Raw genomic sequence first — 17368 nt, 5'->3', positions numbered from 1 at the left:
CCAAAATATTTTTACTCCGTTGGGGGAGTGCCAAGATGGAGGCACGGTGGCATCAAAACAGCCCTGACATCATCTAGTGTGTATATATAAATTGTTGACCCTGCCCTGTTTCCCAAAAGCATCTTCAGGTTAAGTTCATCTAACCATTTTAATGATTAACTTAGCCTTAAGATGCTTTCGGGAAACCGGGCCCTGTTCAATACATTGTAAAGGCATCCTCTCTGTAGTATGAACCAGTGTTCACTACTTGACATGAGAATCTGAGTTTCAGAAGCTGAGTAGTTAACTGTGATATATTTCAGGTTACTTCAAAAGCAAGTTCCATTACAACATGGCTAAAGAGAGAATCCATTTATCCATTAGTTTCAAGTTTTAATGTCACATGCAATTAAATGCCTTTCTTGCAAGCTCCAAACCCAACAATGCAGTAATCAATATCAAAGTAGCACTAAAAAATAACATAAGGTAGAAAAAAACGTTTATATTTCTGTTCAGTATATGTATAGGGTAGGTGACTAAACATCAGGATACCAATGCCCCCTGTATATAGCCTCGTTATTCTTATTGTGTTACTTTTTATTTTAGCCTACTTTGTAAATCTTTTTTTCTTCTTGAACTGCACTGTTGGTTAAGGGCTTGTAAGTAAGCATGTCACAGTAAAGTCTACACTTGTATTTGGCGCATGTGGCAAATAAAGTTTGATTTGATTTGATAAACAGCGTAGCAGCAGCGTAAATGATGATTCTATGTGAGTATGTGTGCGTGTCTGTAGTCAGTATAAATGTGTGTGCATGTTATGTGTGTGTTGGAGTGTCAGTGTGCGTGAGTGTGTAGAGTCCTGTGAGTGTGCATAGAGACAGAGCAACAAAAAAATATATGTAGTCTGTGTAGCCATTCTGTTAGCTATTTAGCATTCTTATGGCTTGGAGATACAGGCTGTTCAGGAGTCTGTTGTTGTCTTTTTCTCTCCAAAACTCTCGAACGTGCCGTCCTTGGCCAGCTCTCCCGCTATCTCTCTCAGAATGACCTTCTTGATCCAAATCAGTCAGGTTTCAAGACTAGTCATTCAACTGAGACTGCTCTTCTCTGTATCACGGAGGCGCTCCGCACTGCTAAAGCTAACTCTCTCTCCTCTGCTCTCATCCTCCTAGACCTATCGGCTGCCTTCGATACTGTGAAGCATCAGATCCTCCTCTCCACCCTCTCCGAGTTGGGCATCTCTGGCGCGGCCCACGCTTGGATTGCGTCCTACCTGACAGGTCGCTCCTACCAGGTGGCGTGGCGAGAATCTGTCTCCTCACCACGTGCTCTCACCACTGGTGTCCCCCAGGGCTCTGTTCTAGGCCCTCTCCTATTCTCGCTATACACCAAGTCACTTGGCTCTGTCATAACCTCACATGGTCTCTCCTATCATTGCTATGCAGACGACACACAATTAATCTTCTCCTTTCCCCCTTCTGATGACCAGGTGGCGAATCGCATCTCTGCATGTCTGGCAGACATATCAGTGTGGATGACGGACCACCACCTCAAGCTGAACCTCGGCAAGACGGAGCTGCTCTTCCTCCCGGGGAAGGACTGCCCGTTCCATGATCTCGCCATCACGGTTGACAACTCCATTGTGTCCTCCTCCCAGAGCGCTAAGAACCTTGGCGTGATCCTGGACAACACCCTGTCGTTCTCAACTAACATCAAGGCGGTGGCCCGTTCCTGTAGGTTCATGCTCTACAACATCCGCAGAGTACGACCCTGCCTCACACAGGAAGCGGCGCAGGTCCTAATCCAGGCACTTGTCATCTCCCGTCTGGATTACTGCAACTCGCTGTTGGCTGGGCTCCCTGCCTGTGCCATTAAACCCCTACAACTCATCCAGAACGCCGCAGCCCGTCTGGTGTTCAACCTTCCCAAGTTCTCTCACGTCACCCCGCTCCTCCGCTCTCTCCACTGGCTTCCAGTTGAAGCTCGCATCCGCTACAAGACCATGGTGCTTGCCTACGGAGCTGTGAGGGGAACGGCACCTCAGTACCTTCAGGCTCTGATCAGGCCCTACACCCAAACAAGGGCACTGCGTTCATCCACCTCTGGCCTGCTCGCCTCCCTACCACTGAGGAAGTACAGTTCCCGCTCAGCCCAGTCAAAACTGTTCGCTGCTCTGGCACCCCAATGGTGGAACAAACTCCCTCACGACGCCAGGACAGCGGAGTCAATCACCACCTTCCGGAGACACCTGAAACCCCACCTCTTCAAGGAATACCTAGGATAGGATAAAGTAATCCTTCTGACCCCCCCCCCCCTTAAAAGATTTAGATGCACTATTGTAAAGTGGCTGTTCCACTGGATGTCATAAGGTGAATGCACCAATTTGTAAGTCGCTCTGGATAAGAGCGTCTGCTAAATGACTTAAATGTAAATGTAAATGTTGATGCACCAATACTGCTTGCCATGTGGAAGCAGAGAGAATAGTCCATGGCTTGGGTGGCTGGAGTCTTTAACACTTTTCTTGGCTTTCCTATCACACCACCTGATATACAGTGGGGAGAACAAGTATTTGATACACTGCCGATTTTGCAGGTTTTCCTATTTACAAAGCATGTAGAGGTCTGTAATTTTTATCATAGGTACACTTCAACTGTGAGAGATGGAATCTAAAACAAAAATCCAGAAAATCACATTGTATGATTTTTAAGTAATTAATTTGCATTTTATTGCATGACATAAGTATTTGATACATCAGAAAAGCAGAACTTAATATTTGGTACAGAAACCTTTGTTTGCAATTACAGAGATCATACGTTTCCTGTAGTTCTTGACCAGGTTTGCACACACTGCAGCAGGGATTTTGGCCCACTCCTCCATACAGACCTTCTCCAGATCCTTCAGGTTTCGGGGCTGTCGCTGGGCAATACGGAATTTCAGCTCCCTCCAAAGATTTTCTATTGGGTTCAGGTCTGGAGACTGGCTAGGCCACTCCAGGACCTTGAGATGCTTCTTACGGAGCCACTCCTTAGTTGCCCTGGCTGTGTGTTTCGGGTCGTTGTCAAGCTGGAAGACCCAGCCACGACCCATCTTCAATGCTCTTACTGAGGGAAGGAGGTTGTTGGCCAAGATCTCGCGATACATGGCCCCATCCATCCTCCCCTCAATACGGTGCAGTCGTCCTGTCCCCTTTGCAGAAAAGCTTCCCCAAAGAATGATGTTTCCACCTCCATGCTTCACGGTTGGGATGGTGTTCTTGGGGTTGTACTCATCCTTCTTCTTCCTCCAAACACGGTGAGTGGAGTTTAGACCAAAAAGCTCTATTTTTGTGTCATCAGACCACATGACCTTCTCCCATTCCTCATCTGGATCATCCAGATGGTCAATTGCAAACTTCAGGCGGGGCTGGACATGCGCTGGCTTGAGCAGGGGGACCTTGCTTGCGCTGCAGGATTTTAATCCATGACGGCGTAGTGCACAGGTGTCAAACTCATTCCACGGGGGGCCGAGTGTCTGCGGGTTTTCGCTCCTCCCTTGTACTTGATTGATGAATTTACATCACTAATTAGTTAGGAACTCCCCACACCTGGTTGTCTAGGGCTTTATTGAAAGGAAAAACCAAAAACCTGCAGACACTAGGCCCTCCGTGGAATGAGTTTGACACCCCTGGCGTAGTGTGTTACTAATGGTTTTCTTTGAGACTGTGGTCCCAGCTCTCTTCAGGTCATTGACCAGGTCCTGCCGTGTAGTTCTGGGCTGATCCCTCACCTTCCTCATGATCATTGATGCCCCACGAGGTGAGATCTTGCATGGAGCCCCATACCGAGGGTGATTGACCGTCATCTTGAACTTCTTCCATTTTCTAATAATTGCGCCAACAGTTGTTGCCTTCTCACCAAGCTGCTTGCCTATTGTCCTGTAGCCCATCCCAACCTTGTGCAGGTCTACAATTTTATCCCTGATGTCCTTACACAGCTCTCTGGTCTTGGCCATTGTGGAGAGGTTGGAGTCTGTTTGATTGAGTGTGTGGACAGGTGTCTTTTATACAGGTAACGAGTTCAAACAGGTGCAGCACCTAAAGACTCTCAGACCATGAGAAACAAGATTCTCTGGTCTGATGAAACCAAGATTGAACTCTTTGGCCTGAATGTCAAGCATCACATCTGGAGGAAAACTGGCACCATCCCTACGGTGAAGCATGGTGGTGACATCATTATGATGTGAGGATGTTTTTCAGCGGCAGGGACTTGGAGACTAGACAGGATCGAGGCAAAGATGAACAGAGCAAAGTACAGAGAGATCCTTGATGAAAACCTACTCCAGAGAGCTCAGGACCTCAGACTGTGGGCAAAGGTTCACCTTCCAACGGGACAACGACCCTAAGCACACAGCCAAGACAACACGAGTGGCTTCGGGACAAGTCTTTCAATGTCCTTGAGTGGCCCAGCCAGAGCCCGGACTTGAACCTGATTGAACATCTCTGGAGAGACCTGAAAATAGCTGTGCAGCAACACTCCCCATCCAACCTGACAGAGCTTGAGAGGATCTGCAGAGAAGAATGGGAGAAATCCCCCAAATACAGGTGTGCCAAGCTTGTAGCGTCATACTCAAGAAGACTCGAGGCTGTAATCGCTGCCAAAGGTGCTTCAACAAAGTGCTGAGTAAAGAGTCTGAATACTTTCAAAACATTTCTAAAACCTGTTTTTGTTTTGTCATTATGGGGTATTGTGTGTAGATTGATGAGGGGTGGGGTGATGAAAACCATTTAATCAATTTTTGAATAAGGCTGTAACGTAACAAAATGTAGAAAAAGGCAAGGGGTTCAAATACTTTGTGTGTGTTTGTTTGTGTGTGTGTGTGTGTGTGCGCAATATAAATTATATAAAACGCATATCCATAATCATGGTAGCAATTGAAAGGGAACAGCTTGGAGATGATGGGAAAATTATTAGATGAAAGGTGAGGACGCAACAGTTCACCTGACACAAGACTGAATCCAAACATTACACTGTTTACTTTCTGTGCATTTTACATTTACTGTACTTTTTGAAGCATTTCTTGATAACAAAATTTAAAACTACTCTGGATACATTCTGTAACATGATGAGACTACTCCTGGAGAATATGGGGTAGGTGTAACATAAGACCCCCAAAAATTGCAAGGGTCTGAGTGAGTAGGTTCGAGAGGACTTAGTGGCCACACACCTCTCCAAAGTGTGCTCAGTTCCTAAGCATTTTCAATGCACTTTTATGAGTCGAAGAAGAATCTTCAACTATAAGGATTTTTTTTAGCTCTCCTAGCTGTGCTGTTGAAGAACTAGAGCAAGCACACTTGTAGTTGATTTGTTTGGAACACAACCCTGCATTCCTGCCATCACACAATTACTGTTGTTGTTTACGCAATCCAAAAACGGTCCATTAACTAATCACAATCTGGGTCAGGTGGGCATGATTTGAAAGCTTGTTCTATTGCCAACACGACTAGCTAAGTTATAAAATAACATCTTACAGTGTTAGGCTTTCACAAGGCAATTCAGGGAAACAGATTGTAATCTTGGTGGGCACAGAAAATAGTCATGAGTACATTCAGGTGTGTGTACTGCGGCGAATATTCTTCCCAATAAACAAATCATCTCATTCTGTTAAAAAAAAAACAGGGTATGATGCCATGTCATCCGGTAACTGTACATCAAACATAGTGATCATAAACACTGACACTGACATGAGTTTTATGATTTGGAAATGTGAAGTTCACATTTGGACTCATGGATGTTTGTGTTGCTCGTATGACATCAAAGCTGTATTTATTATATTCCTCAACATCTCATCTTTCAGAATACATTGATTAATCTTAATTTACAGCATTTCCCTCACTCAGACAACAAACTATTTGCAAAAGTTGACCAATTACTGGGAGTGATTGAGGAAACTTCTGTCACGCGTGGTGCTCAAGTTCAGAACGGCTGTCAGTCAAAACCCATACTGCACTGTGAAGTTCAGAGCCAGAGCTCTGATGTCATGTATAGCATGTTATTGTACAGTAACTGCATTCCAATTTAGGCACTTATTAGTGCCCAAATCTGTCATTTTCAATCCATACACAGGTACGAGTATAAAGGGCTACGAAGATTAGAACGTTTATTGAAGAAACAATCCACTGCTATTTGCTTTCGTTCATTGAAATCTGAACGGTTATCAGAAAGTAATTGTAAATTTAACAAAGCCTGTCTTTCAATATAGCATGTGCTAATCCCCTAAATGCTTAATTAGCTGTTGAGATGCCAATGATGAAGAGAGAACCCCATGTCACCTCTTTTTGTGGTCTGTATTTTACGGGATCAAATGACCATAAGACCTAATTAACTATATGGGGCTCATCTTTTACGACAAGAGCTCAAGGGGATTACCAAACAGTTGCACTTTGTGTCTGTCAGTCAGAAGACGATGATGGAAGTTGTTCATCCTGTAGTGTCTTCTCATTCTGCCCCTAGGCTGTTTCCAGCTGTGCTGCCCAACTGTGAGGAGCTTAATGACCTCTGAGTTCCTCTTTTTGTTCTCTCGCTCTCTCTCATTAGACACCCAACAGCAGGACAATGGAACCCTTGTGGACACTTCATCTAATGAGTTAAATATATTACTGACTGTGACATTATGTTTATGTGAGAGTATTGTCTCAAAAGTATGGGGTGGGTTGGTTCAGTTTTCAGTTAAAATGGTGTAATCTTCAAGACTGCAATTCTATAGCTGGCCACCAGATGTCAGAGGTCAAGCTTTTGAGTGACAATGGATGGAGAAGGACTTTGACAAGGCACAGAGGTAACATATGTTCATTAATACAGAAACAAATGCATCCATTTTCCTCCTTAGACTGTCATTATGACTTTTAAAAACAATTCACCTATTGCAAGTAACAATTTACATGATTAAGAAAATATTAAGAAAACCCCCCTGTATATAGTCTCGCTATTGTTATTTTACTGTTGCTCTTGAATTACTTGTTACTTTTATTTCTTATTCTTATCTGTAATCTTATCCGTATATCCAACTACATTGTTGGTTAGGGGCTCGTAAGTAAGCATTTCACTGTAAAGTCTACACCTGTTGTATTCGGCGCATGTGGCTAATACAATTTGATTTAATAACAGTTTATTATTTACATACATATGTTCAATGTGTGTGCACAGGTCAGATGTAACTTGGTGGTGGGTTCAAAGTAAACTTACAGGTAATCAATTCACTTGTATAATACTTAGGTTCCAGGGTCATTCAAAATGCACAAAAACACTGCTCCCACCAATGTAATGTGCAGTTTAGAGGGTTCGGAAAGTGAAAGTTAGACGTCCTCCAGTGATTTTGTTTTACTTTTCCTGTTCAAATATCCCAAGTATAAATACATACACTAAAAGGGCAAAAAAATACGTTTTGAGTAAAATTGTGTTTTTGAGACAACCGCAAACTTTAAGTTAACTTCAAGGATTTTGGAGTGGCAGGTTTGGGGCGGCAGGTAGCCTAGTAGTTAGTAACCGAAAGGTTGCTAGATCGAATCCCCGAGCTGACAAGGTAAAAATCTGTCGTTCTGCCCCTGAACAAGGCAGTTAACCCACTGTTCCTAGGCTGTTATTGTAAGTAAGAATGTTCTTAACTGACTTGCCAGGTTAAATAAAGGTTAAATAAATGGTCAGATGTGATGTCATCAGCCTCCTCCTTGTTTGAGGAACAATAGAGGAGCAATAGAGAACAAAAGAGGAAAGCACCACCTGCCCCTCCCCCTGCTTGTTCCATGTCATGTCATACCTGGACCACCTATTGAGATGTGCCTTTTTGTTAAGTAAATCATGTGTTAAATGAGGTGAAAAGGAAACTAGTGGACATTAAGGCCAGACAGAGACAGCACACAGGCGCTATGTTAAACATGTCTTTATCTAGAAGCCACCACCATCTCAATTAGTTTACGTGACAGACAGGAATTTATAGACACAGGTCTATAAATGATTATCAACTCCAATTCTCACTCTTACACTTGTATAAACATACAAGTATTTCACAATTGCTGTCTTTTGAATAGACTTGTCTCTACTTGCTAACAGCTGCTGAAACCTCATACTTTTGTTTCAGACATGATGTGAGGGAAATATTACATACTTTTTCTTGTCATTGATACTGGTTTCTTCTCAAGCTTGTGCAGGGACTGTTAAGACAGGCAGCCCAATTAATCAACAACAAAAAAGCTTTTTACACAACTATTCTCATTCACTGTTCACAGAGCTCTTGAATAAACAAAGCTAGCTACTTAGTTAACGCTTCCCAGAATCCCAATGCTGAATTGTATCTTAAAGGCCCCGTGCAGTCAAAATTCAGTTTTCTGTGTTTTGCATCATATTGTACAACAGCTGATGAAACTAACAAGATTTGGTCAGTATTATTTCCTGGTTGAAAATACATTCTACATTGGACCTTCTAAACAGCAGGTTTTGCATGGGTGGAGTTTCAGCTTGCCTGGTGACATCACCAGGTGGTAAATGAGTTAATAGATTAATAACAAAGAGTTCCAAACCTCTCTAACAATAACAACTATTTTTCCCTTTTCTCTTCCCCACTCAGACCACAATTCTTGCTTGTTAAAACGTTTAACGCTTAAAACGCTTAAAAGCAACAACAAAAAACTATTTTGATCATTTTAATGGAAAACCATTACAGTAAGGTACATTATTGTTACCCATAAATTATTTGATATAAAAACGGCTGCATTGGGCCTTTAAGACCTGTTACCAGAGCCAACACAGGTTTGGTGTTGTTGACTCACCCGTCACAGGTTCCAAGACTAGCACACAAGTTGTAGCTGGCTCAGCTGTACAACCCAAGCTCAGCAGGGAAGGACATAGGAGCATTTTACAACTCACGCTTATACATTTTTGGCTCGGACATTGCACTAAAAGAGGAGAGTGGTTTTACTCAGAAAAGGACTTGCTACAACACAGTTCCCCAAAAAACAATAATCCAGATGACTTTAATCCATAAAATAATCAAATGTAGAAAATATGAGAAACATTTTTTTTAAATCTAAAGATCGTTCTTCCCTTTTTGGTGCTTTTTCTGTTCACAGCAAAATGGTCTTTGTTTTTCAGCAGCACATTTGCCATGGAGTGTCTTTCTACCTGGCCTGTCTCCTCTTACAGTTCACTTTGGCATTAGAACCTGCCATCTCAGACACATATAGTCATGGTATTGGTCATCTACAGGACGGTTTCCCTTTTCACTGAAGAATGGCAATCCAAGTCTTCCCAGTTCACCAATCTTATTTAGGCTCCAGTTTAAAATCACAACTGACAAGAGGTGTTTAGACATTCAAGTTTGTCAGTATGGAGTAACCCGCAATGTAGAATTTCACTATCTTTGGTCACTATCTTCCAGCATACTGTCACTGCAGGATGTTCCTACAGTACAGTCAACCCATTGGCTGCTGGATCTGATTCAAACCTATTGAGAATGTGTGCATTTCCACTGTCTGTTATCCTCTGACTAGTTTGGCACATCAAGGTGGATAAAAAGCATCAATACTCCAGTTGTCCTTGTCATCGTGTGTCAGTAGCGAGTCTGAGGTTTCAGACTGGTAGGGTGGCACTGTTGGCATCCTGAGTGGACGGGCACTGAGTGGTTACCTCTGACTGAGTGGTAATGTCTGTGCCAGGGTGCGGAGGATAAATGTTCTGGGGATGAGGGGCGTCTATTACAGACCCCAGAATGTCAAAGGGCACTTCAATGGAGTGGCAGATGCTCTCCTCATACGTTGGAGGGGGCTGTGGGAGAGAAAGAGTAAGCTTTGGTTAACACTGCTTTAGAACCTAGGGTAAGTGGGTACGAGTAAAATTGGTGAGTGAATGGCTTGATTTGAGTGTGTCGCGACTCATCATATCAAGCTATACTTTGTGACAAAGTGAGCCACTTAGAATGAGTCACCCTCCTAAAATAAAGGTTAAATAAAAAAATATTTAAAAAATGTTAACACTCATAATTGAGAGGCTATAAAACGTACTGAAAATGTTAAACGCTATATATTCCACATACACAATAAAATAACCCATGAGCTTCAAAAATGATATCCCATCTAAGATTAGAGACTCCATTTCCCAGGTGTAGGTGTTTCCTAGCGTGTATTGACTGATACATGATCTCTAACATCAAACCTAATGGCATCATGTTAGCGTTTACATGACAGATTAGGTTGGCAGCACCTGGGCTGCCTTTAGCATCACTCTTCCAGTACAGAGCCTATCTCCGTCATCAGCCAGCTCCTCACTCCCTGACTAACTCCTTATCTTTTAATTGCTTGGGGCCCCCGCGGGCTCCCGCGGGCGACAAGGACAGCCCTGCACGCCTATAAAAACACCACACACGTACAACGCAACAAAGTTTCACTCCAGCCCCTACGGCCACAGCACAGGCAGGGCAATTATGGGCCATCAGACCCCCTCTAAAGTCTGACAGGGGCCACTTTGAGCTACCGGTGACAGAATGGGAGACTGATGGGAGGGCACTTATTCACTGGGACATTTATTAAAGAAAAAGAGGAGCAAAAAAAGACAAATAAAGGAGAAAAAAGGCACAAAGCTGCATTCTCTGCCACTGTTTACACTGAGGATCCAAGCTTTAATTATGTTTGATTTGCCCTTTTCTCATTACCTTGTTTGCTCGAGCGTTACGCAAGTCAAAGCCCCGGCGAAAGATCAACACTGTAAAACCTGGGAATGCGCAGTCTGTGCATCACTACAGCAGAAGATGAGATGATAGGGCTCCTATTTACGGCGTTCTGAATAGTGTTTCATCTTAGAACAAGCTCCAGTTATCCTGTGACAGCACATTCATAATGAACAAAACCTCTCATTTATTCTCTTTTATAGGTCACTGCACTTTGGAGTAAACAACAGATTATATATGTGAGGCTCTTTAATAATGGATTAAGATTAACTTTGGTAACGTTCAATAACCCACACTTTCAGGCAGCTGAGGCAGCGTTCAATACTTATGAGGATACATGCCACTTATCTCAATGCTACCCGTCCACCCCCCGGTATCTTACCTCAGTCAGCATTGAGCCGTTGAGGCCGAAACGGTCAGCGATCATCATGTGTATCTGTCTCTGGCGGTCCTTCTTCCTGACACTCTCGTAGGAGGGCAGCCTGGGGAGGGGCGCCTCCAGGGAGGGCAGGCGGTAGCTGGAGGGCAGGCCGATAAGGAACAGCTGCCCTGACTGATGGAGAGAAGATGCAGACAGCCGGGGAACACAATGGAACAGTTAGAGAGATGTCACAAACACTTTGATGGAAGATACTGCTGGTGTCAGTTTGGTCATGGAGAATCCTTGTCAGTGCATCACTGCTGACTATACGCATCAGAGCAATAGACCTATCCACACACAGCAGAAGCGGGGCCTCCTGTTCCTGGAGATTTTTTACAAGAAAAACATTGTACCAAAAACCAAATTCAAAAAATATTATTTAACACTATAAAACATGACAAATGTATATATAATATGATATACTGTATACTATGATTTTGTTAAATCTTGGAATTGGTCTGAGCTGGTATTGCTTATTTTATAAAGCAATGTACCGCTAGCTGTGTGTCGCTATACCCCCTTGAGGGGGCCCCCTGGCCTGAGACTGGCGCTGCGCTGCTGGTGATTATGGCTATATGAAATTGCATTGGCAATAGTCTTGTTTGTTAATTTAGTAGAAAATACACTTTTATATTCCTGTGCCCTTATCACAGTCAAGACACCCTATTTTATAGGTAGAATATTACGGAATACATAACAAAATAAATAGAAAATAATATTTTTGAAAAGCAAAGAATTGCAAGTGTGAAGTGAGATGCACCTCTCATGACTGGAATAGTTACTTTTTAAAAAGAGTGACAATTTGAGAAGGGTCTCATGCGCTCAATTTTAAGTTGAAAGACAATTTATTTAGGGATAAAGACCGTATAATTTATTATTTTCGACAATATATATAGATGTTAGTTCGGATTTGGTTCTGCCTGATCTTTGGACATTTCAAAATGTATTTACAATTTTACATTGCATGATTACGCATGAATGACCTTTTACCACATGACACGACACATCTGTTTGGTGAGTAGGTTTACTATAATGTTCTTCCCTGTAACTGGTTTTTAAATGGCATATGAAAGCAAAAGTAGTTTATTCTATATTACCTAATTAGGTTGAACTATAGCACAGTAGTTAGTAGACACATGGGATTCAGTTCCTTGTGCTTGACTGCAGAAAGCAATAGCCTATCAAATTGATGTGGATGTGTTTGCTGCTTATGTTGTAGACTGCAGTCTACCTGATCTTGCATGATTGATGTTATTTAGTTTACTGTCTGACTTATCTAAAGAGCAAGGTGTAGCCTAGGCCTAATTCTTTCTCCATGGTTCTGACTTGTCTGCTCGTTGCACATTGCCTTGTATCAATCTGTGCGCTTAATAATCCTGGTGCAGGTATAAGCTACTTAATGATGATTGACGACCATTCAAGTATTAATGCATTTATGATACCAGCTACTTTGGAAGTTATAAGCCCCCCCCCCCCCCCCCCCCCTCCAGCTCCGCACCTGACACACCGGTATCACTGGGACTGACAACGTATCGACTGAAAATGTATTGACCCACCCAGTGCTGGGCCTTCTTACCTGTGAGTGTGTGTTGTCGTGTATGATGTCGTGAGTCTGTTCCAGACAGGGGTTTCCCACCAGTGTCTGTCTGCTGCTGTAGTACTGAGGAGGGGCATCCTGCAGGAGGACAGAGGGAACAGTGATTAATGTGAGTTAGACTATAGTATGATGAACCCTCCATTAGCACATTAACTACAGAGATGACTGAACAATTTCTAACAACCCTACATTTACATTTGAGATTCAACGAGAATCTAATTCAAATAGAGATTGAATGTCGACGATCTGCCCAACGTTAACCTTGTACAACATTCCGAAAGTCTTGCGAGCTTACATTCTGTTTTGATAACGCAGTGGTAATCAGTCTGGTAATTACGAGGCTAGCCCAACATCCCAATTAGGAAGGCATTCCCTAATTTCAGCCTCATTGACCAATTGTCATGCCTTGTTTCATTCGTCTTGGTCCTGACTGTTTTAGCAATACCATAAATGATCTAGCCTATAAGACGACCACCCTACGATTTCCGTGCCTCCTCCCAGTCCCACCCATTTCAAACAAGATTAGGCAGGCTCACACTGTATGAGGTGCTGGAATTCTTCAAAAGCCCTGCCGGAAAACTAGGTGATTACCCTGGGCCTAAATGAGTCTCTTTGTATTGGGGACAATGCAGTGTCCTACTGTGTCACCAGGGTCCCTAGCAAGAAACCACACAGTGTGACCTTTTCAGCATCTCTCTCTTCCCTTGTAACTGTAGCAGGTTCCTCTTAACAAGCATGCTCAAATACACATTATGTCCCCCATAGTTAATTTGGATGACAATACACAGCATTACAACAAAGGATTTTTTTGCCTGACAGAGTTCAATCCAGCATCACAACCGGCCGTGCTTGGGAGTCCCAATTGGCCCAGCGTCATCCGGGTTAGGGTTTGGTCGTCATTGTAAATAATAATTTGTTCTTAACTGACTTGCCTAGTTAAATAAAGGTCAAATAAAATAAATAAAAATTAGGATGCGTGATGAGTAGGAGAACGGTTGTAGCAATTTACATAGGAAAATTGCCCCCACTGCAAATTACGCATAGGGAAGTAAGCTTGTTCATATTGACAAAATGGTCACCTTCAAAACATCAGGGCCAGTTTTTGATGCCTGCCTGAACAGGGACATCACTCACGTTCCCAGTGATGCAGTTTGACCTTTGTCACCACCCCTCCAGCATGTGACAGAGAGACGCCACAGAAACATTGATGTCAAAGGTCACCTTCCCTCGCTAGTTTGCACTTTCAAGGGACGAAAAAAGTCTTCAGGATAAAAAGGGGAGATGTCCTTTTGTTTACTGCCTCTGATTCACCCAGCGTGAAAAAGCACAACCGTGTAAAATCAGAGCTGAAGTGGGGGGAGGACCCCATCGGCAGTGTGCCTTTTTCAGTGACGCGACCTGAAGGAGAGCCATTGTCCCCAACACCCACAGGAGGGTCTGGCCATTATTCAAACTGAAGCAGGGAAAGGTATGTGGCAACAACACATATAGAGGAAAGTAAACGTTCCATAGAAAACAATAATAGAGGCTTTTTTCCATGTGAGCCTCCCTCACAATCTGGCTTGCCTTCAAGTTGGTGTCCTTGTAATGATCTTGTAACAAAACCACCCTCTTCTGCAACATGCCTCAGTTAACCAGTCACTATGACTATATGGGTGACTGGATAGGATTTCAGGGAATGTGTAAACGACATAACAAGGACACCAAAAACAACAAACTGATTTCAACAAATCTGTTTCTATATAAAAAACAACTTAAACTTAACTTAACTTGATTTTTTACTTTGCTCACACCGCCAGCTAGCTGTGTATTCTTTCACCCAGTAACACTTTGTCACCTGTACAGTTCCCAGAGGTCATCTCCATACCCACCAAGATCTTTCCATATTTACACCCTGTCACCCACTGTTTACTATATAGACTAGACTCCACTCCACACACTGACAATATGGTAGGAAATAGTGACGAGCAATGTTGTCTGATCTGTCATGTGTGGGTTACTCTAGCTGACAGCAGGTCAAAATGGCTGACATGTACAAGAGGGCAAGCCTGTCTATTCCTGACAAGAGACAGCAAAACTTTTCTCTAATCTGTTCAGGCCAGAGCCAAACATAGCAGAGACAAAGGAGATGTTGATGTTTCCTGTCTCTCTGAGAAAGGGAAAGAGTTGGAAGGTGTGAGTAGTGTCCCTGTGCTCCAGAGATAACATACTAACCCTACCCCAGGGACGCAGGTCAGGAAGAGGAAACATGGAGGATAGGCAGAAACTGAAAACTGACCTCCATGGAGAGTTTATACTTCCTGTTCCCTATTTCCTGTACCAAGTTAGGGACTTGAATATTGGTCATAGTTTGAAGTTGTTAAATAGTATTGATATGTATAAACCTCCATACTTTAGGCATCCATCAAGATGCCATTCATATAAGATTCTCTTGTCTGCTAAATTCTATTCTCTGGGAGGGAGAGGAAAGGAGGTCAACAGTGATACAGAAGACTCCTCCTCTGTGCCAGTGTTTGTGTTCCTCACTCAGGGGAACACTGAATATTGTATCCAGTTTCTGGTTTCTGGGTGAGATTTACCAGTAGGCTGTGCAGGATATGCTTGTATGCAGTCAAGATCAGATTTTCCTCCGCCCTGTGTTAGCCATTCATATGTTTTCATACAACATGTTTTGAGTCAAATGTTTAGCTAAACAATCTGTTTGTAATATTCTCATTGTAGTGGTGTTGACACATCACAAGATTGGCGCAGGTATCAATAGCATTTGTCAATGCTGCCTGACCACACACTATGGCCCATGATTGCTTTGGCACTCAGGGATAGTTATGGAAGCCGGAGCTCATAGCCAAAGCACTGTTAATTCCATTAAATGCAAATGCATGGTTTTAAAGTTATCATATCAAGTTTATTCTGGGCCTGTTCTTATAGCCATGCAAATTAAACGTGACACCTCTTAATGGCGCTACATTTAATTTGCATGGTACATTTGGCCTCAGTCACATCTACTCTGTATTGTGCCTAACTTTAATTTATGGTTTGTTTACAAACCATTAATTGTATCTTTCAATAAAATATAGTGAGAGAGCTCAAGGTCCTTACCATGTCTCCATGGGTGTCCTTGCAGCACTGAGGTTCTTTCCGGTATATGGACAGCAGCACCACGATCACCACAAAGAACACCAGAGCTGAAACTAGTAAAGGAGAGAAGAGAAAACTCATCACCCGCTGTTAACAATGCATCAAAATGACAATGGACATGCACTTGTACAAAAGATACATTACGTAATGCCCCAGTCTAATTCATGTTAAGTAATAGTTTATTATAGTGTTCAGAACACTGTAATATGCGTTTGCAAGGGGACAGAGCTTTTCCTGCTCAGGTCACAGGTAATTAAGTTGAAACGCTGTGTGGACATACTGTGTAGACTATTTAATGGAACGCTGTTCACAATATGTTTTTCAATCTGTGGACAGGGATAATTGGCTATCGTAATGTTAGTCGCAGTCGATTTTCCACACTTCAAATTCATTTACTATCAAATATAAATGTGAAGTCAACCATGTAATTCATCTTCTGATGCAAAACAAGTCCAAGAGGAACACTAGCAGCTTCAAGATAATACAGATAGGTTCTAAAAATAGAAAGCTTCATATCTAACATGGTAGGCAAATAGGCTGCTATCTACAGTGATAGCAGCTGGCGAACAGTGTATTCGACATATTCCTTATCACACCACCACAGCAGTGATTTGATGAAGTAAAAGGATCCATCACTGGTGTGAACAACCTGCTGAGGCAACAGACTCCCCATCTAGATCTATAGCATAGGTCAGTGGTCCACATAGGCTACAGTGTTGCAGTTTTCTACAACTTTACAATAGTTGTGTTTTGTCCAAAGAAAACTAATGAACACATACAACTGCTATTAATGTAACAGGCAAAAGTGACATGCCAATACACCTGTTCATCATAACAGATGGGTTAATTACAAAAATATGCCTAAGATTATATCTGATTCTGATCTATGCTCAAATGCCACCATCAGTTTCATGGAAAATGTGACATTTTGAGAGATTAAAATCTTACTTACATGCTGCCACAATGACCGTGAGTTGATCCGATGTTAACTGAGAGGGGGTGGTTGGAGTTGCAGCGGTGGACATCTCTGGCGAATAGACTATCTATACCCAATTGGATCATGAAGTCAGAGGGTAAAAGGGGACTGTTTTCATCAAAGGGACCGAGATCATAGATTCTGATTATTTTCCTTATCCCTTGTACTATTCCAATGCAAGAGAGACGAGCTCCAAACAAGAGTCGGTTCAAGGAAACTCACGTCGGTTAACTTGCCACAGTATTTGAATCCTAGGACTGTTTGTTGAGAGCACTGTCGCGCTCTCAAATTCCGTGACGTCGCCCGGCACCGGACAACAAACAGTCCTTGTACGATGTTGATAGACACGCGCGCGCAGTCGCCAAGGAGGCAACTTGGCTGACACTGGTTATTAAGTAGCCACTGAACTCATAGCAGCACACCGAAGCCTTTTCATAATGTTGGGACAATGCAATAAAGGTTTTTCTGTTGCATTTTCTTGATCAATCATTCAGAAATGCACTAGTTTGTATTCTTCATGACAGACTAGATAGGCTTAACCATCAACCAGACTATATAACACACT

The 17368-nt window shown here is 42.7% G+C and overlaps 1 protein-coding gene across 1 annotated transcript; it reads right to left on the bottom strand.

The window, feature by feature from the left end:
• Positions 1-7878: 7878 nt before the first annotated feature.
• LOC139575825 (uncharacterized) lies at positions 7879-17112 on the bottom strand. Its single transcript, XM_071401175.1, has 5 exons — positions 16780-17112; positions 15789-15880; positions 12669-12767; positions 11054-11224; positions 7879-9773 (listed from the first exon to the last, which is right to left on the bottom strand). Exons 1-5 carry the CDS (start codon positions 16850-16852, stop codon positions 9579-9581), a joined length of 630 nt encoding a protein of 209 aa, XP_071257276.1. The 5' UTR covers positions 16853-17112; the 3' UTR covers positions 7879-9578.
• Positions 17113-17368: the final 256 nt, after the last annotated feature.

Source organism: Salvelinus alpinus, chromosome 1 (genome assembly GCF_045679555.1).
Source record: "Salvelinus alpinus chromosome 1, SLU_Salpinus.1, whole genome shotgun sequence".
Lineage (NCBI taxonomy): Eukaryota > Metazoa > Chordata > Actinopteri > Salmoniformes > Salmonidae > Salvelinus > Salvelinus alpinus.
Note: the sequence above shows the minus strand (reverse complement) of the source record. Positions and strands in the feature narration are given on the sequence as shown.